General features: G+C 37.2%; 1 protein-coding gene across 1 annotated transcript; it reads left to right on the plus strand.

The window, feature by feature from the left end:
- Positions 1–2351: 2351 nt before the first annotated feature.
- Positions 2352–12844, plus strand: LOC134662570 (solute carrier family 22 member 1-like). Its single transcript, XM_063518839.1, has 3 exons — positions 2352–2536; positions 8211–8618; positions 12162–12844. Exons 1-3 carry the CDS (start codon positions 2364–2366, stop codon positions 12820–12822), a joined length of 1242 nt encoding a protein of 413 aa, XP_063374909.1. The 5' UTR covers positions 2352–2363; the 3' UTR covers positions 12823–12844.
- The last annotated feature ends 9587 nt before the right edge of the window (positions 12845–22431 follow it).

Genomic DNA, 22431 nt, shown 5'->3' on the forward strand with positions numbered 1-22431 from the left:
CAACACTCGAAATTAACACGTTCCCTGTCCGGGTGCCCCAAATGCATTTGGGGACATAGAATTTTTATTCAGGAGTCCGTGCCTCTAATATGGGTTCACACCTTCAAAGTGGAAGCAAACTTGGACGTGCGACTTTGTCACATCATTTCGTGTGGACAGTGAACGTGTTAATGCGTAAATGTAATGCAAGTAATAATATCAAAACCATGGAAATTAATTAGTTATGTACAATTTACAAAGTCATACGGTTTTCTATTTACATAGGTATACATAGGTAGAGACAGTTAAGATGACTATTTTAGCAGCACTCAGAAAGATCTGACAATAAATATTGTTTCATAACCCTGTATTTTTTATGTAGGTAGCCGATAAACTAATTTTTATCTTATTTTCCCAAATTTGTTCGCAAAACAGTTCAAATTAAAGTGCAAAATCATTTATGAACTCAGTTTATCTCATGAGATTCGAGTTTATTAAAAATGTTGACCAATTAGTTAGCCTGAACTGGCTAAGATACGTCGTACATGAAAAATGTCGAAGACCGTACCTCTTACGTCGAAGATGGTCCGTATTTCCTTTGAATCAATTTTGGTTGGCCATACCTATGTAAAATATTTAAATAACCAAAGTAGCCGATGTAGCCCTGACAGCCGCTAAGCTTAAATGGGAATAGGACTGAGCCGGATACATCTATCTGTCGCATGCCAAACGACTTGTGGACCAAGAAAACTACCGAGTGGACACCAAACATAGTGCGGTGTCACGGCAGACCTCGAAAGAGATGGTGGCACGCTCGCTCTTGACGTCTTTCGGAAAGATAGGCCTAATATCGCCAGAACGAGAAGCGTGGAAGAAAGAGAGGGAGGCCTTTGCCCAGCAGCGGAACACAACAGGCTAACAAAAACAAATAAGATAAAAATATTGAAGGAATACTTTTTATCTTTTTTTGTATCACTTAAATGTTACATTTCTAAATAAGTAAATGTTCTAAACTTCCAAAAAAGTGTCTATATAAATAAATGTCCTAAACTTCCAAAAAAGTGTCTACTGTTTATATGACCATCATTCGATGCGAGAGGTATGAAAAGTGAAAAAGATCTATGGAGGGCAAGTTCTATATTTTTTATTAGAATCAACATTGCGCTTTATTACAGAAACAAGAAAACCACAGGCGAAAAATATGAATAACGTTAGTTACGCAAAACTCTCCGTAGGGCGCCACTAGCACACACATAGGCACACTAGCACACTATAGTTCGTTTTTTTTAGCATTAGAAAGAACTTGAAAGAAGGTAAGCGATTTTGACATGTCTTTTAATTGAAAAACACTTTTTTAAAATCAATAACTATTACTTATGAAAGCAGAAGACTATAAAACATTGTATTAGATTCATAATTATTATATATTTACGGTAACTTATTTTTTAAATGTGTTTTTCAATTAAAAGACTGTTGCGAACGCAACCTTTATATTTGTATAAAATCTCAATACCTATATTCCTAATGCAGTAGCTAAACGCGGCCGTCGGGCTCGGCTAGTATTCGGAAGCTTTTTCTTAAGCACCAATAGGATCGCTCCACATACTTTGTATCGCGGCCAATTAGAGGCACCTAAATTTAAACCACCTTTTGTACTGATCAAATATTGCAAATCACTCTATCATCAGCCTTCATACAATAACTACACCACTTCTACATTTAACCGTTTTGGCAAGAACTGTTGTAAACCAGTACTTTGGAGAATTATATCAGTTCACTAAGAATTGAAGCTTTTTATTTGAGTCGTCGAGCTCCTGACCTGCACGGCGGCTACAAAGACACATCAAGATTGTTTACCTTATTTCTAATGCTAAAAAAAAACGAAGTATAGCGGCAGGCCATCTGTATTCGTGCTTTTTCTTGTACAAACGTTTTTGAAATGTATAAGTTTTTATTAAATTGACATCACATAAAATAACAAGGCATTGACAATTCCTGGAACGTCATTTTTTCGCTGTATCGCTTCCATGGCGGAAATCTTAGTTTAAATTCCGTAAAAATGTTTTGATATTTACGAGTATATTGTTAGATCTTCAGCATTCATTTGAATAGCGGCGATGTCGATCTTCAACTACATCTTCAGAACTGCAGCTTCGAATCCGATCGAGGCACGATTTAATGTTATCACCAAATACCACTGGGTGATTTACTTTGTGGTATTTATAAGCAAAGTTCCAGCAATATGGCACATACTTAACCTGATGATTTTAAATCCTGCAATGACGTACACATGTGGTGCCGTTGCCGATGCCGGAGCCGTTCCCGATGCCGGTGGCGGTGCCGTTCCCGATACCCGTGTTGGAGATCGAGTAAGGCTGGTGGACATGGAAGTGTGTCCATGCAGTAATCCTACATGGGACAGAAGCGTGTTCACGGAGACCGTACAGACTAAATTTGGGTTGATTTGTGACAAGAAAAAAGAAATCAGCTTATCGGAAACCTGTGCATATGGTGGAATGTTAATCGGAGCTTTCTTGTTCGGATTATTATCTGACAGGTAACTGAATCAATTCAATTTAATGTATTTCTCGAATATGATTTTGATTATGCATCACCATTCGATGTAGAAATGTGTCTATTATGGAAACCCTTGTCACTGGGAATGAGACTGTGCCATAGTTTAAAATTATGTGCTAAGTTTTTAGATGTTTATATTTATATTTATATAGGTATTTTTTAATTTATGTGTTAATTTTTTTCATTTGGAGCTTTAGGCTCGCTAGAGGCTAGTATCCCACGGACCGCTTCCCACAGTCCTAATACGCAAATAAAAATTATTTAATTATCATTAGTAAATGACACAGAGTTGCTTTTTTTTGTTTCGTTCGGTTTTATAACGTTTCAAATTAAATTATATTTTCTAATTCAAATTTGACTGTCAAGTTTTAACATTTAAGATAGGCAGATGTTGAGAATTTACCCACTTATTGTACTTACTAAAATAATTATGTCTCTCACGAAAATTTTATCACTAAAATAGATAATATGTTAAACGGCTACATGAAGTTAAAATAATAATAACTATTAAAATACAGTTTTTCTTGTACTGGGCAGCAAAACAGGAAAAAGATTTAAGTAATATATTTATACTGGGTCAAGCAAATCTTGTCAGTAGATAATTTTTAAGAAAAAAAAACGACTTCTATGCGGCCCGGTGAAAGATTATTGTAGATGGTGCGCTATGTAGAAAAGGAGGTAAAATCACCCACTTTTCTAGCAGCATTTCGTTTCTGTAAGGCTCGCAGTTCTAACCTAACCTAACCCACTTAACGGCGCATGCGGTGCGGTGTACGGGGGTTTGAGCGGGAGGGGTTTGGCCTCATCATACTTTATACCTACATTTTATGGTAGGTAATCATAGTGGTTTATTTAGTTTAGGTATCATAGTGGTTTTCCGGGTCAAGGTCCGGGTCTGAGTCCGAGTCCGGGTCCGAGTCCGGGTCTGAGTTCAGGTCCGAGTCCGAGTCCGAGTCCAAGTCCGGGTCCGAACCAGATCCGGGTACGAGTCCGGATCTGGATCTGAGTCCGGGTCCCAATCCAAGTCAAAGTCGAAATTCGAAATCACCAAACGTGTACTATGTGTTGTTGAAGAGTTCTGTTCTGATCATCATCAGCAGTTCCAGTTCATCAAATGCGACAGTTTTTAATGTTAATGCTTTATTTTATGATGAAAATACAAGCTTAAGGTTTTATATAAAATTCGTCCATATTTAAGCGAAAACCTGCGATGTCAACTAGTTGAATCACTTGTCCTATCAAAATTAAATTATGTGTATGTAGTGTTTGGGCCTAGACTTCTTGCTAAAACAAAGAGACTCATTCAACGTGTTCAAAATGCCTGTGCTCGCTTCTGTTTCAATATTCCGTTGAGAGCCCATGTGACTCCGTTTCTGAATAGTCATATGATCCTCAAAATGTAACACCGTCGTAAACTTCATCTGGCCTGTTTGCTCTTTGGTGTGCTGAAGTATAGAACGCCCCCATATCTCTTCAATAAGCTATCTTGTATTAAGCTCCGCGAACGCCGTAACTGTGGGATTCAATTGTTGACGCCGCGCCATGCCACAGCAGCTTTTCGTGGTAGTTTCAGCTACGCCGCGTCGAAGGTTTGGAATAATATACCTCCGCCATTGAGAAACCTGAAAAGTATTCATAGTTTTAAGTCAAAGCTTAAACAGTATTTATTTAATCACCAACTTAACCAGGAAGCCTACAGACTTGATACGAGCTGCCGTAGTTTGTAAGTACTTTTACTTATGCTTACCACAAGTGTTTTGTTCCTTCATCCTGGCAAGAGTTCATTATTCCTGATACGCCATACTTAGTAGAGTATTATTATGTTAGTATTCGTTTACCTACAAATCCTACGATGCTGTCTTGTTAAACTAATCTGATTCTGATTCTGATTTCATGAACGCTCGATATTGGTCTGGTCTGTCATTGCCTTTTTTTATTTAGTTAGTGTAGCCACCGTTGGCGCTAGCTGCATATGCAGCTATAATGTACAGCCAAGGTATGGTTGGACCGGATCAATACAGTGTTGCGAGCACGATGCTTGTTTTAATGTTGTTTTATATGTATAAATTAGTCTTAATTTAATTTAATATAGTCGTTATGTTGTATCTTCCTTCTGTGTAACTTTTATTTTACTATTTGTTCACTTTACGTTATTTGATGTATTTTTCTTCTTGTCTGTTACCCTCCGTGATTCTTCTCACTTGATGGTCTCATCGGAAGACCAGCGCTGGAAGCCACCAGCAACATGCTGAGATGAGGCCATTTCGTGGCACTTTAATCTTATTTTGTGTTTCTTTCATATTATGTATTGTCTGTGCTTACGAATAAATTATATTCTATTCTATTCTATTCTAAAATACAGAAAATTCTATACGTGAGCCTTTAAGATTTGAGGAGTTCCCTCGATTTCTCATGGATCCCATGTTCAGAACTTGAGCTTGACATAAATATGACTTAAAAACCTAACTTGCTTAACAAACATAACGAAGAGGAAAAAACGCCAAACGCGAGCTATGCATCGTTAAAGAGTTTCGTTCTGGTCATCATCAGCAGTTACACTTCCTCAAATGTTACTTTTTTGAATGTATATGCTTGATTTGTTGATAAAAACACAACAATCACCATATGTATAAAGTATGCCTTTAAGATTTGAGGAATTCCCTCGATTCCTTATGGATCCCATCATCAGAACTCGAGCTTGACAGAAATGTGGCTTAAAAACTAAACTTGCTTAACAAACATAACGAAGAGGACAAATCGCCAAACGTGAACTATGGGTCGTTGAAGAGTTCTTTTCTGTACGGATATGATGGTCGTTCTTGTCTACGTGACAGCGTGATAAAACGGTGTCCGTCACTTTCTTTCCCACGGTGTTAAACAGTGACAGTTATTTTATCACGTGGATAAAGATGGATAAAGCTATCCATAATAGGCTGGCAGTTCCACTTCATCAAATGCGACAGTTTTTAATAAAAATGCTTGATTTTCTGATGAAAATACAAAAATCTCTATACGCACGCCTTTAAGATTTGAGGAGTTCCCTCGATTCCTCTTGGATCCCATCATCAGAACTCGAGCTTGACAAAAATGTGGCTTTAAAACTTAAATTGCTTAACAAACATAACGAAGAGGACAAATCGCCAAACGTGAACTATTCGTCGTTGAAGAGTTCCATTCTGATCATCATCAGCAGTTCCACTTCATCAAATGTCACGTTTTTGAATGTATATGCTTGATTTGTTGATAAAAACATAAAAATCACTATATGATTTGAGGAGTTCCCTCGATTCCTCATGGATCCCATCATCAGAACTGGGTTTTGACAAAAACGGGACCAATCTGTATGCATATACATTAGTGATGGGTGGGACATCAATTTAAAATAAGTTTGTATCAGTACCTCATTTTCTAAAATGAGGTGTTACAATGTCTTACTTCAAATGAGGTGAGGTACTAGCATATTTTCAGCGTCGACTATTCCATTAATTCCAACGGCGACAAAAATATTTAATGTATATACATATTTATGTATTCATCACTTCCTTTATAAATAAATAAATAGTAACATATAATTGGAGTGCAATTCTGGAGGTTAAGAATAGAACTTTTAGGAGAAAGATAATTTTAGAATCAAGTAAAATGAATAGAGGAGTGAAGTAAGACATTTTTGCGGTACGAAGTACTGCGACAAATTAACAAAATGAGTGGTACAAATGAGGTGCCTCACGAGTGAGCCACTCAACACTAATATACATACAATCAAAAAATGAATTTTCAAAATCAGTCCAGTAATGACGGAGATATGGAGTAACAAACATAAAAAAAATAAAAAATAAAATAAAAGAAAAAAACATACAACCGAATTGATAACCTCCTTCTTTGAGATTTGGAAGTCGGTTAAAAAAGGCGGCAAATTTGAAAAATGTAGGCGCGATGGGATAATTCCCATAGAAAATTTGAATTTCGCGCCTTTTTTAACCGACTTCCAAATCTAAAAGGAGGAGGTTATCAATTTGGTTGTATGTTTTTTTTTTTTTTTTATGTTTGTTACTCCATATCTCCGTCAATACTGGACCGATTTTGAAATTTTTTTTTTATTGTATGTATATGCATACAGATTGGTCCCGTTTTTGTCAAAACCCAGTTCTGATGATGGGATCCATGAGCATTCGAGGGAACTCCTCAAATCTTAAAGGCATACATATAGTGATTTTTGTGTTTTTATCAACAAATCAAGCATAAAAAACGTGACATTTGATGAAGTGGAACTGCTGATGATGATCAGAACGGAACTCTTCAACGACGCATAGTACACGTTTGACGATTAGTCCTCTTCGTTATGTTTGTTAAGCAAGTTATAGTTTTTAAGCCACATTTTTGTCAAACCCGAGTTCTGATGATGGGATCCATGAGGAATCGAGGGAACTCCTCAAATCTTAAAGGCATGCATATAGAGATTTTTGTATTTTCATCAAAAAATTAAGCATTTTCATTAAAAACTGTCGCATTTGATGCAGTGGAACTGCTGATGATGATCAGAACAGAACTCTTCAACGACGCATAGTTCACGTTTGGCGATTTGTCCTCTTCGATATGTTTGTTAAGCAAGTTAAGTTTTTAAGCCACATTTTTGTTAAGCTCGAGTTCTGATGATGGGATCCACGAGGAATCGAGGGAACTCCTCCAATCTTAAAGGCATGCGTATAGAGATTTTTGTATTTTCATCAGAAAATCGAGCATTTTCATTAAAAACTGTCGCATTTGATGAAGTGGAACTGCTGATGATGATCATAACGGAACTCTTCAACGACGCATAGCTCGCATTTGGCGATTTGTCCTTTTCGTTATGTTTGTTAAGCAAGTTAGGTTTTCAGGCACATTTATGTGAATCTCAAGTCCTGAACATGGGATCCATGAGGAATAGAGGGAACTCCTAAAATCTTAAAGGCATACGTATAGAATTTTATATATTTTCATCAGAAAATCAAGCATTTACATTACAAACTGTGGCATTTGATGAAGTGGAACTGCTGATGATGATCAGAACAGAACTCTTCAACAACGCATAGTACACGTTTTGTGATTTTGAATTTCGATTTTGACTTAGACTGGGCCCCGGACTTCGGACTCGGACCCGTACTCGGACTCGGATCCGGACTCGAATCCGGACACGGACCTTGACCCGGAAAACCACTATGGTACCTAAAGTAAATAAACCACTATGATTACCATAAAATGTATACATATTACCAAATAAAGTATAAGCACCGTCAAGTGGGTCCTGGCTAGTAGTTAGAGAAGTCGGTTTTTTTCTATTAAAGATTATTTACTGACCAGATTTTTTTTGACCAAGTATAAATCCATCCGCCATCTAGACCGCTATCCTGACGTCAGGTTGGCGGGTGGACCTTATTTCTAGAGTAGCTCATTTTAAACATAGTTACACAGACTTTTAAATTGTCAAGTTTTGAAATTATATCATCTTAGGGTCGGTTGCACCAAACTGTTTGTGTGGAAAGTTTCATAGTAAACTGCTGCGGCGCTACGGGTGACGTTGATGAGTTTGTGAAATGCGGATGGTGCTACTGGCACTTCATGATCGTAATATCAGAGCATTTTATTGATGCAGTCTTACCTGATATTTTTTCTTTCAGATTTGGTCGTCTAATGATGTTCAGCATAAGCTTCGTTCTCACCGGAATTGCTGGAGTTGCCGTCAGCCAGTCACCGAACATGCAAGCATTCTTTGCGTTCAGATTCTTCGAAGGCCTCGGGGCCGGTGGTACCATCGTCACCAGCTTCGTACTCTTAATCGAATACACTGGATTGAAATATCGGGAAACTATGACAGCGGTGTACCACTTGCCTATTAATTTAAGTCATCTATTAATAGCTGGAGTTTCGTATGGGCTGAGAGACGCCTTTAAATTTCAGCTAGCCATTTCTGTCCCCATGTTCGTTTTCGGGCTTGCTGTTTTCTTTTTAAACGAATCTCCGTTGTGGCTGCTAGCTAAAAAGAAAAAAGAGAGAACTGTGAAGGCGATGCAGTCAATTGCAAAATTGTGAGTATTCATTTATGTTACTTTTCATTATCTCAACCACACCAGCAAAATTGACACTACTTACTAAGTCATACTAAAGGATTCATCCACTAGACTAGACGAGAAAATGTCACAATATGTGTGTCGGATTATACAACAGTCTCAGTTAAAGCCTATTTCAAACGCTCTCTGTAGTAAGTAAATATGTGCGAGTACATCTCTACGTAAAATCGGTGCGTTTAACTATATTATAACAACTAATGATAAATAATGTTGTTCGATATAGCGATCAAGGCATATATATAACTAGCTGTGCCCGCGGCTCCGCCCGCGTGGTATTCGGTCTGTGTCAGTAAGCTAATTCATCCCTAATTTCTCTTTCTCTCCCCTGGAGGCGGAAATTTAAGTAAAGTTGAGAGATGGATACGATTAGCAGACTGAAGTTAAGATGAAATATTTTACAATTAGGTAGGTACGTAGGTAAACTAAACACTAAACAATACTACACTCCAAAACCAATAGTTTTTTCGCCCTTATTGCAATATTAGTCGTGATTTAAACGACACAGAGTACGCGTATAACGGACAATACAGTACTACTTTTGTATTTTTACGTTCTTGACTGTACCTATCCAAATCATGTCCATGGCAAATATCATCCAATTCTGTCCTCCAGTCAAATCAGTCTAAGCATGAAAATTTAAGAAATATACAAATAGAAATCCATATTTCCTAAAAAACTTTCGAATTTAGGTCGAATATTGCTGCATTTGTCACCCTCTTTTTACTTCCTCCTCTCCTCCTTTTGTACAATAAAGAGTTTACTACTACTAATATAATTTAATAAATAATACTTAAATTAAAAACTTATAATTAAAAAATTTGGCCTACGTCGTAGTCGCTTGGTAGGGTGCCCAGAATGCCATCTTTATCAAAGTTGGCTTAACCCTTAAAATCGTATTAAAAACGCGAGCGTGGCGAGCGCGAAATTTTTTGATAGAAAAATGAGGCAGATCAGCCGCAATGGTTTACGTGAAATTTTGGTGTGGATATCTAATGCGAAAGCCGAAGGCCGAGCTCCATGTAGGGCCGAAGGCCCGAAGCGTCCAGGCTGTCAGTGCTTAAACACAGAACAATAGTATAAGTGTTTAAATGCGAAGGCCGAAGGCCGAACTTCGCGTAGGGTCGAAGGCCCGAAGCGTCCAAGATGTCAGTGCTTAAATCACAGAACAATGGTGTCAGTGTCTAAATGCGAAGGCCGAGCTCCGCTTAGGGCCGAAGGCCCGAAGCGTCCAGGATGTCAGTGCTTAAACACAGAAGAATAGTATAAGTGTCAGAGATTTGAGCTTCGTCTAGGGTCGAAGGCCCGAAGCGTCCAGAATGTCAATGCTTAATCACAGAACAATGGTATAAGTGTCCAAATGCGAAGGCCGAAGGCTGAGTTCCGCGTAGGGCCGAAGGCCCGAAGCGTCCAGGATGTCAGTTCTTAAGTCGTAGTAGTAGTCGCTCGGTAGGGTGCCCAGAATGCCACCTATATCAAAGTAGGCTTAACTTTAAAAGTGAAAAACGCGAGCGTAGCGAGCGCGAATTTTTTGGATAGAAAATAATTGAGAGAGGCTATGTCAGGCCGAGCTCCATGTAGGGCCGCAGGCCCGAAGCATCCAGGCTGTCAGTGCTTAAACACAGAACAATAGTATAAGTGTCTAAATGCGAAAGCCGAGCTTCGCGTAAGGTCGAAGGCCCGAAGCGTCCAGGATGTCAGTGCTTAAGTCGTAGTAGTAGTCGCTCGGTAGAATGCGCAGAATGCCACCTTTATCAAATTAGGCTTAACCTTTAAAATCGTATTAAAAACGCGAGCGTAGCGAGCGCGAATTTTTTTTGATAGAAAAAAATGTACAGAGGCTATGTCAAAGCTATGTCAGGGACACAGCCGCAATGGTTTACGTGAAATTTTGGTGTGGATATCTAACGCGAAAGCCGAAGGCCGAGTTCCATGTAGGGCCGAAGGCCCGAAGCGTCCAGGCTGTCAGTGCTTAAACACAGAACAATAGTATAAATTTGCAAGTCCCAAATTGTTTGACATTTACAAAGACATAATTATAATATTTAAAAACTTTCGCGTTTTGAACACATATTAACTCACATTTATAGACGGGCCTATAACGAAATTTATTTTATTACCTTTATTTACCGACGTTTCGACACAGGTTTCACTGGTCGTGGTCACGGCTAACTGATGTCCCAACAAAAAGTCAAAACAGAGATTTGTGCAACTACCCGACGAAAAGTGTATGAAAAAGTTTGGGGTAGACATCATATTTTCAAACCACCCACTTCACATAATGTTAATTATTGTCAATAGACTCGCTAAAGACCCGTCTATAAATGTGATTTAATATGTATTTGCAAAGACGTTTGACTAAGAAAAATGTTGTTTTTTTACAAAGTACCTACACAAAAAAAAAGTTTGCACCACTTTCAGTTTGCACCATAAGATTCAGGTGCAAACATAACTAAATTGTGTGTAGTAGCCACCCCCCCTTTTAGGGGTTGAATTTTTCTAGCCTAAAATATGGCCAGGGATTTTCTTGACAGATTAGTAAAGTTTTCATCAAAATCCGTTCAGCCGTTTTCACGTGATGCGCGGTCAAATAAATAGATAAACAGACAAACAGACAAACAGACAAAAATTCTAAAAACTGTTGGAACGTGTTCTGTTATCGATTCTAAGTATCCCTAACCAACTTTTTTTCGAATATCTTCCATGTACAGACTTTCGACCCTCTTCAGCTTTATTATATGTATAGATTAATACGACGAACTAACAATCCCCAATTAACAATCATGCAGTAACAGGCATTCGATATATTTATTTGAACCTAACGCTTAGGTAGTAAATATATTACCCTCATAATTTATAATAATTTTCCGTTTAATATTTACGGGCTATTTAGACATATTTTTGATATTTTAGCATAGCAACAAGTTTGGTATAGTAAGTAATCATTTATTGTGTCACACATAGAACTTATATTGGGTAATCGTTGTGTTGAATGTATTTTATATTTAACCTTTAGATAATAAACCTAGCGTGACCGAGATGAAAGTGCGTGCCCGGGAGCGCGGATATCATATTTTTAATTTGTTTACGTTAAAATAAAAAAGTAAAGTATATAACTAGTATAATACGTTCCCTCAAACAATTCAAACATGGTATTGCCGATTTTTAGAAGCAAACTTCGTTATTATTTTTAGCTTTCGTGCATAACTTATTACATTTTTTTAAAGTGCATTTATACTTAATCCTATGCTCGTGATTTTTTTCAATCGACCAAAAGTCAATAACTTAGTAGAATCAATACAGTACCTTGAGAAAGGCCCCAAGATTGCTAATTTTTATGGCAGCCGTATTGTGGTCTGAAAAGCGTTAATAACTCCGTTTTCTGAATCTACTCCAGCTTAAGATTATTTATCGTATTCTTTCAGTTAATAGTTAAATATAGAATATGTACTTATAGAAATATGTATGTATTAATTGAAACTGTTAATCCATTTCTTTCTTCAGCAATAAGAAGCCAGATAGTAGTATCAGCGCAGATATCGACGCATACTACTACAGCACCCAAGGCACTCAGCAAGAGAAAATTCAACTCCACCACATATTTAAATACAGAAGACCTACCATTAACCTGTTATGTATGGCTTACATGTACCTCGTTTGCGGCATGGGATACTACGGCGTTTCACAGTATATATCCAAGATGAGCGGCAAAATACATGTGAATATAGCAATTTCTGCTATCCTTGTGGCGCCAGGTACTCTTTTGAGTATATACCTGCTTAACAAAATTGGAAGGAAACCTTTTCTTTTATCTACTAATATATTGGCTGGCGCATTTATGTTATTTGCTGTTGTAGTGCCTAGTAGCTTTGAACCAACTTGGCTAAAAGTGCTTTTTGCGTGCATTTCAAATTGTTTCTTTTTCATGTCCTTTATTTTGGTGTTCCTTTATGGGGTGGAACTATTCCCGACTCAGATCCGCACTTCGGCGCTTGGCCTTTTGTCTCTATTGTCCAGGGCCGGTATGATGATTGCTCCGCAGATCAATAACCTGAATCCGACTATAGCGGGTTATGTGTTCGCGGCACTGGCTGTAATAGGCGGCGTCTTAACTATTTGTTTACCTGAGACGAAGAACCGGGAGCTGCCGTCCACTTTGCAATAAGGAACCTGAATCAAGAGGGTAGATAGCTGGGCTTTTTCTAAAATAAATATCGAAAACCCGATTCTTTCAAACCTGGACATTCTTGGGCTCATTCTACTCAGAATCGACAGCACTCTCCATCCTACCATTAAAAAAATATGTCCCAAAATGTCCATTCCATTACGTCACGTTTTTAGTATGAGAATAATGTTCACTTGTATGTAACGTGACGTAGTGGAATGTACAATTTTCATACAAAATTTTGGGACAATTTTTTTTATCATCAGGTTTGAATATGCTAGTGATTCTGAGTTGAAAGAACCCAAAACACCAGGATCTGAGAGAATCGGGTTTTCAATATTTATTTTAGAAAACGCCCAGCTATCAAAGACAAAACAATTTTTTGTATGTTTCCATAATCTTGACGCATTTGGAGCTAATTAGCAGATTTATTTATTTCAACCAGTTATTATTAAGAAATTCTACAATCTTTTATGCTGAATAGCAAACACAACAAACACTTTTTGAGCAACCGAGTAGTGAGGGCTTGGAACAAACTTCCTGAAGATGTGGTCTTAGCACAAAATGTGAACCAATTTAAAAATCAACTAGACAAGCACACCTATACATCTACTTGTCAATGACAACTGTCAATGATTACTGGATACAGGCAATATCAGTTGTCACAACTGCCTGCCTGCTTATAGAATAATAATAATAACACAATTTTGAGACTGATTGTCACGGCAGGTGTCCGCTAGTCTCCTCCCATAGCTAGGGTTTGCACGACGGATCCTAAATGTATGGGAATATCCGCGGATCCGGATCCAGATCCGGATATTTTCATACATTTCGGATCCGGATTGCAAACCCTACCCATAGCCCATTATCCAGTCCATCCAACTTGCATATCAATAGTCCATGACCTTAGTTCCCATCGCAGCACAAAAGTGCTGCACTGCAATAGTCTTTGCACCTGGCGGAGACCATCTCCGGATGTATCATATTGTGCGCTCGGGGATGGTATCCGCCACGTGTATCCCTTGCTTTTAGAGTAAACTGTCTTAAAGGGCCTCTGCGCTGTTGGCTTCGGCCCCACGCACGCCTCCCAAAGGTCCGGGACCCCATGGTCCCGAGATATGGAAAGGACAAACAAATAATAATAATAATAGCTATTCAAATTATTAAAAAGCAGACATGGAATTTTTCGTATACCTACAGGGTGTAAATTTAGTCACCTGCCCTTTTAGACCTAAGCTGCGCGATAATTGTACCCTTTTTCACTAGGGCCACAGAATTTACAATGTGAATAACTGAATATATACCTATAGGTTAACAGTCAAAAACAAGTCCATTCATAATTCATAATCAGCAAAGCAAGCTTCGTCAAGGTCTTACAAAAACAAATTGGCTACAGGCGTCATCAGGTCTACTAACATATTATACATATATTATAATCCGAAAAAAACACATTTTTTCACGGAAACCTTGTGGGATCACTTCGGTCTTGCAAATCAATATTTTTTTATGATTTCGGGGTTATGGTCCCGTAGTAAAAGTTGCTTAGTATCACATGACCGATATATGTATTCACATCACGCATTTTTGCAGGTGAATACATTTACATCCTGTATTTAGTACCTAAGAAATATAATAACAAAAACATTTTTGGCACAAATTTTGAAATATTTTGATTTTTTTTTGTGTACCTAGTGCCAAAATATATCAAATCAGATATCGAACGTGTTATATATATAGCTATCGCGAAATATAGAACACTTCTTTATTTCATTTTGCCAATCACTGTTTTTTGCCAGGAAAAGTAATTATTTATGTTAAAAAGTTACAGTAAATAATAATAAAACAACTATTTATAAAGAGATTGTTAATAAATGAATATGTCAAGACAAAATTAATTAAATTAAGCACTTACTGTCTTCTTCTTCCTGCCATTATCCCAGTTTATCTGGGGTCGGGTCTCCTTATGCATCGTCGCTAGTATATTCTATCCCGCGGGTTGTCGTGTAAATTAAGTACTTACTGTGTTGTTAAAAATAAAACGGTATACTTATTGTTAAAAACTCACTGAATTTAATTTATCATTATATATTTTTCTGTTTCAAAACTGTGATCATTGGACCAATTTTTATTTTTGATATTTTTTGCAATTGCTCATTACAATGTTCATTGTTTTTAACGTAAGACAAGTGACCGTCAAAAACATTTTTTGATACACATTTTGCATGGCTGTCAAGTACTTTCGAATTCTTAAACTCAATATCTCTCTATGAACTCAATATGAAATGAGCTTAAACTCAATATGTTTATGTTATTCCATCGAAAAGTTCCTAACCCATATATGGGGCACTGGACGTGTAGGTGTGAAGTAAAATCTGCAAATAATTATGCTTTAAAAATTTAATTTCTGGCAGATACTTTTTAAAGAGGTAAGACCAAAGACTGTTTTGCTATAATGGTGAATTGAATTCACCATTATAGCAAAACACATGTTGCAAACGTGATTCATTATGGGCGAGGGTCCCATTTAGCAGCACTTATTAATTGCCAGTCTTTATTGAAGCCAGCACGAGAAAAGCCTATTAGCAGGTTAAGTGGATCGTGAAATAATCCTTTTGTAACCAAGGGAGCGGTCAGACATCTCTGGCAGTAATTTCGGGCCACTGCAGACCAATTTCGACTGAACATTAGTCTTGCCTTATAAGTATACTAGCAACCCGCCCCGGCTTCGCACGGATTACACAAAACCTTAAATTATATACCTAAACCTTACTCAAGAATAACTCTACATATTGATAGGTGAAAACCGCATGCAAATCCGTTCAGTAGTTTTTGAGTATTTGTGTGTATACATACACACATACAGACGCGGCGGGGGACTTTGTTTTTAACCGACTTCAAAAAAGAGGAGGTTATATTAAAGAGTAACGAAAATTACGTGAGTTAAGCCTTATTTTTTTGCTTAAAAATTTCAAAATTCCCATATTATTTAGGCAAAACCAGCCCTGAAATTCAGCCATTACACCTTCAGCATTAACAACAAATACCTTCCCAATTTACCCTCACATAACACCTTACAATAGAATTCTCTTAGGACCCCATAAGCCTGTGGTACATTACGACTTATGCTGTAAATTACCGACCCCCGTAATAGATGGCGCCACGCCCCCAAGACAATGGCGTTAACGGTCATAAAATACGTGGGATTCCAAGTTTGAAAATGTTTTTGGAGGGTTTTAGTGAGATCATGAGTTTATGAGTTAGGCGTAACGTCAATATTGAGACTTTGGGCATAGAGAAAAAAATACATAGTGTGCTCACTCCATACATCAGTTTTAGTACCAAAAAGACTATTAGTATCTATTAGACACTGAAATTAATAGTCTGAACTGATGTATGAGTGAGCACTCTTATCTTACTATATTTCTCTATGCTTTGGGCCTTCAGAAAAATCGGAGTTTGGAATCCTCAAAAGTGAACCTGTATATGGCCTGCCAATAAGTAGTAATAGTAGGGTGAGGCGCTGGTTGTCCAAAAGTTACGGAAGATCCAGGGTCCTTTGTTTTGCCACCTTTTTCCAGCCCATTTTTTTCCCAAAAACAAAAATATCAAAAAAATCAAATTCTATATCGTAGCTGGAACTGCTGGAAGGCGCGCTGACTCACAGATTATATTATAGTCTGAGTATAATTTTTAATCAAGGGACCAGGTTAGCACACGGTTTGCACCTAGGAGTTTTAAGGAACTTATCCACAGCATTGGAAAGTTATCACTAACAGTCTCTTTTGTTGAAGTAAAAGTACGTAATGAAAAGTTTGGGTATGGTAAGTCCATAGCAAAGAGTCCAAGCACTAATAATTTACAAAAAGAAACAAGTAGATTTATTTTGTTAAATCGAAACACCAGTTTCACCCTTAATTAGGTGTTAAATTAACAAAAATGTTTTCTTGAACTTTAAATATATGTAGGACTCTATCATCTGTAAGTACCTAATTATTAATGGTACTAACGTAGTATTCTGTAATCATGTAATTAAATGAACAACGGTGAATTTGTGGCTACATGTGGCTATGCAACAGAAAAGGGTGATTTTTGACAATATTGCAGATTTTAGTATACCTATTAAATTATTTCCTTATGAACCAACGTTACCAATAAGAACTTGCAGTGTAACCTTTTAATAAAACAGTAATCTACTTGTCGTTAGTTTATTTTATTGTACAAAATCTTAAGTTAATACAGTCGCAATCCCATCTATGATTTGAACCGACAGAAATTTTAAATACTTATTGTAAAATAAATTGGTTAGTATTTGACACAACCTTTACTTAGGAAGGTATGTTTGTTCGAACTTAAACCTCAAACATAATATATATTATAAATTATAAACAATAATCAATTTTTGTTCTTAACCTTTTCCACGCCGTGTCAAACACAAAAGCTTTCACTCAGACGCCACGTCACCGAAGTGTCAAAACTGAAGTTGAACTTTTTGTATATGCACGTAGGTCGATGTTGCTCTGTGGTCTGTGACCGATTAATCGGTCTTTGGCGTTGAACCTACGGTGCGGATATATCGCTCATTGGCGTCCAAAAGGTTAAAAGTTGCGAGATTATAGGTACTGAATAATTAACACGTTGGCTGCCATGAGTATCACCGGTGGGATCACGTAATCTTCTGTGTGTGGCCATGAGCAATATGAGCATCACCGGTGAGATCAAAAGCTCATTACCTATTTATTAAGAGCCCATCAACGTGCACACTAGCGCCACTGCTAAATAATCGTGATTATTTAAATTTAAGGAAAGATATTTAAAAAAAGGGAGCCGCTACGTACTGTATCTTGTTTTAAAGTACCTTTTGAATAAATCAGACTGGTTTCTATGTTGCTGAATTCGTCAATCTATGAACTCGAAACAAAAATGGCCGTTTTAACTTTGGACGCATAGATTAGACGAATTCAGCAACATAGAAACTATGTAGTTTGATGTATTCAAATAGTATTTTATGCAACAGTTGAGAGAGGTCAAAAAAGGCGAGTGGCGTGAGTAACAATTTGAGGCGAAGCCGAAAATTGTTAATAAAGACGCCACGAGTATTTTTTGACTCAGTTAAACAACGTTGCATACAATACTTTTTCTACGACCGCTCACTTACTTTGAAATAAAATTGTAGATTAGCAAATATTTTTAATTCAAGAAGTAGCTAAAATGGAGGGTACGGGCGGGAAAAGAATGAATTAATGATGAAATTAAAAAAAAAAACATACCTATCTATGGTTCACTTATTTGTCAGAAATGACATTTAAAATAAGGTTGGCAACACTGTATTTCATTCAATATTTTTTAAGTGGTCATTACATGAAGTATTGTAAAATCGCTAAAAAGATACTGCGTGTATGCACAAATTCGTTTTTGGGCAATAAACTAAAAACTTGTCTTGACAACTATAAGGTAGGGGTAAAGATGTGTGCGCGACCCTTTAAATGACAAATAAAAGTACGGGAGTAGAAAAAGGTACTTTTTTAAAATATCTTTCGTTAAATTTAAATAATCACGATTATTTAGCAGTGGCGCTAGTGTGCACGTTGATGGGCTCTTAACCTCAGTAATAGTACGATGCTGCGAGCATCACCGGTGGGATAGGTAGGTAATTAAATTGTTCGCGGGAGCAACACTAGGTGAAGTATGGTGGGCATTCAACGTGTTATGGCTCCTCTACACGATGGGCCAACGCCGGCCACTCCAATAAGGGACGCATTTATGAGTTAGAGGGAGCAAGTGATATTGCTATCTCATTCTACCGCATGGCTGCGTCCCTTGGAGTGGCCATCGTGTAGAGGAGCCATTAACCGTTTCGATGCGGATGGCACGACAGGCGTGTCATCAATGTTTTTAACGTGTGGCGTATGACACGACAGGTGTGCCATCCGCAACGAATACTGGAATCGCCGCCAGAGCCGAAAGTTTTCGAAAATGGAACACGCAACGAAAGCCTTAAGGTAAATTGGTGAGCTGACATAGCTGACATTATTGTTCGAAATCATTGATATAGAATAAAGAACTGGATATCCAATCAGCCGCAAAAAATGGCCCCACAAAAGTGATGTTAAAACAAATCACGCATTACTTTTTCGTTTAGTCTTGTTTGAAACGCTCAAATGTGAAGTTGTCAACAATTACGAAATGTGCCGTCGAAATATGTAAAAATAACAATGATAAAACAAAGAAAAAGAATGGAATGTATTTCTTTCGGTTAGTTCTTGGGATAGCATTACATAATTTATGTAATCTGGTGGTAATTTTATGGTTTTGAATAAATTAATTTGTTACTACCAAAGAAGGGATGTCAAGGAACAAAAATCTAATGAGTCGATGTGAGGTCAATATTTTTTTATATTTTTATATGGCATTCGTAACGAATAACATTATGTTCAAATTCAAGATTTCCTAGAAAACCTATGACACGTGCAAAGTGTACTGCTATTTAATTATAGCAAGAGATAGGGGTGATGCAGTTTTATACAAGGCAAAACGGCACTTGTGTGTTCGGCCCATTTCCCTGTTTCCTACATAGGTATACACCACCAATAAGGGCTTATATCGGCTAACTGTAAATGCTAAACCTGTTTGAACACAGTGACAACCACAGGATTTTTTTTATAAAGTATGGACTTTATAAAAACAAGCAACAACGGTTGCACTCCAGGAGTGCCGATAGAAGTGAAAACTCACCTCACTATGTTACCGACGCCCGGTAACACGATACATACGTTTAGCGGTGGTATTCTATTTATTTATTATATATTATTATCATTCTCAAATAAGATCACACTTTTTCATTGACATATACATACTGCCATGACAACGTCAAATTATTTGAACATAGGTAAAGAGTCTTGAAAAGGAGTCCGCAACATAAATGTCAAATAACATTGAGTTTTTCTTTATTGATTTAAATGCCATCTAAATTATGAGTGGCCACCTTACGGGGCTTACGGTCACGTGATCGCCTTACGCCCCTTACGGTCACGTGATCGCCTTACGCTGTCTCGAGTTTATCATTTTTTCCCCACCTCAAAAAGTGCCCAGCGCCGCTAAAGAAGTTTTCACTTCAAAAATTACCCACTTCTCAAAAATCCAATCAGTACCAATAAATGTCCCCGTGCACCCGTGCGATGAGTAAATGTAGATCTAAAATACACAGTTATTTTATTTAATAAATTGTTTTTATATAGTTATCTGATTAGGTTTTTACAGCACATTTATAACTCCCGTAACTATGCCAACCTTACTCTGCGTGGTACAATTACTGTCGGTGGCGACACGAGCACGCTCGATCAAAAATTGCTGGCGGTTAAAAGGTTAAAGAAGTATACTTACTTATTAAAAATTTAATTTGTTTGAATTTGAACCACGATTTAATTTTATTTGAGCTCCCGATTAAATTAAATTTGTTTTATTTATTACTTCAATTGGTTTTTCTGTACAGTAATACCTAATAAAGTGTACCAAAGTGACTCCATTCGTTCATTATTCTCGTTTGACGTTGTTTGACGTAAATACGTTACGTTAGTGCCATCGGACTAAATTTTTTAACAGTGTTGGTACCTCTGTTTGCAAATTTGACACTTAATGCTTACGACATTAAGCTCTTTTATGTACGAAACATTTATCTTGACTCAATATTTACGTAAGCGTTTTTATCATCAATGCAAATGGTGCGAAACGTCATTGGGATCCACATTTGTTGACGTTTTTGTTCTGCTTTGTGTGTCTATTTCTTTTATATTAAGTCAGTGTTCGAAATAAATGATTTTCAATTTCAATATAGCACAAGTGAAACTGGAGAAAGGTTGAAATCTCTAGAACATGCCTGAAATTTGGTACCTATGCATGTTAAATTAAAGGTCCTGTTTTCATGACCATGGCTATTTTCTAAAGGATCAAACTCATTTTCGAAAATGGGGCGGTTCCTTGAGGTCCTCAAACATCGGCCTGGGCAAAACATAAAATTATATACCTATTAAAATAAATACCAATTTCGCGACTGTTCTAGAGATTTCAATCACATTATTAAATTGCACAACGGGACTTAGGGCCCGATTCGGATTTTGAAATAGACATCTATTAGATATCTTTTAGACATCACCAAGATACGATAACGATGTTTAATATCTAACCTGTCAAATTTGACATTTGCGCGATTCTGGAGATACTCTTGAACGATTTCCACAGGATATGACTTAGAGATCCAATTCACATCTAATAGATAATATCTGGGCGACCGAGCTTTGCTCGGAAAACATATAAAAACTAAATAATGCGCGTTTTACCAGAGATAAAACCTAGCTAGATCGATTTTTCCCCCCGAAAACCCCCATATAGCAAATTTCATCGAAATCGTTAGAGCCGTTCCCGAGATCCCCGAAATATATATACATATAAATAAATAAATAAATATACAAGAATTGCTCGTTTAAAGGTATTAGATCTAACTCTATCTAACTTAAAAGTGACATTGGTTGCCCGAATTGCGTTGCAAAAGAGAACTAGTTGATATCTAAACTACAACGTATCTAGAATGGATCTAGTACGTGTCGTCTCTTGTGAATATCTTGAAGTTCGAATATGGCAGTTAATCGCGTTAAGTCCCGTTGTACAATTTAATAATGTGTAAAAATCGTGAAAGTTTAAATCAGTGTTATGCAAATCACATTTCTGTGTACAGACAGCATCAAATAGATAGTGACGGCCAAACACATCGTAACACAGCTTTGTTAGCATAGAAATATGGATGTGAATATATGTGGTCACTATCTATTTGTTGATTGTACATTGTACAACTAAAATAATGACCAAGACTCGTGCTTATGAGGCCTTACTCGCACGAGCGCTTTTTCAACGCGCGTTAAAAAAGCGCTTGAGTCCGTCCGCACGCTAAATTCCATTTAACGACCAACGCTTAAAGTCCAAAATCCAACAACATAAAAAGCGCCACCGTCATCGTGTGAACCAATACACATGTACTTATCCATTGTGTCAAGCGTGTTGTAAAAGCCCTCGTGCGAATGAGGCCTAAAATGGCCAGTAACCTCTACGTCAAAAACTTATAGTCCTATTGCCATTAACAAGTTTAATGTTGGTAAACTAAGTCTAAATAATAGGTTTTCAATAATCTAAATATAGCTGGTCAAGCAAAGCTTGTCAGTAAAAAAGGCGCGAAATTCAAATTTTCTATGGGACGATATCCCTTCGCGCCCACATATTTCAAATTAGCCTCCTTTTTCTACTGACAAGATCTGCTTGACCAGCTATATTTAGTAGTTGGCAGTTCACTCTTTTACTTGCCAAAGTGCTTAAGAGGTTATTACTGTTATTAGATTCTGTCCGGTCCCCTTATAACTTTCTGCTTTCTTACGCAAATAACATATAAAAGCGACAGGGAAATAACATATACCTGTCTCTATCCTCTCCGCAGTGTCCGGAAACCGGATAGATCTAATAACCCCTTGTATATTATCAGCTCTGTTTTCTTAACCATATGACTAGTTTCAATAGACTAGAATCATAGAGTATTTCAGAAAATTTGTCTTTGTAACACAAACCTTA

Source organism: Cydia amplana, chromosome 3, assembly GCF_948474715.1.
Source record: "Cydia amplana chromosome 3, ilCydAmpl1.1, whole genome shotgun sequence".
Classification (NCBI taxonomy): domain Eukaryota; kingdom Metazoa; phylum Arthropoda; class Insecta; order Lepidoptera; family Tortricidae; genus Cydia; species Cydia amplana.

Coding starts and splice junctions, on each gene's coding strand:
- LOC134662570 (XM_063518839.1), top strand. CDS start 2,364: ATGGAAGTGTGTCCATGCAGTAATCCTACATGGGACAGAAGCGTGTTC. Junction 2,537..8,210: donor TTCGGATTATTATCTGACAG/GTAACTGAATCA, acceptor TTTTTCTTTCAG/ATTTGGTCGTCTAATGATGT. Junction 8,619..12,161: donor ATGCAGTCAATTGCAAAATT/GTGAGTATTCAT, acceptor TTCTTTCTTCAG/CAATAAGAAGCCAGATAGTA.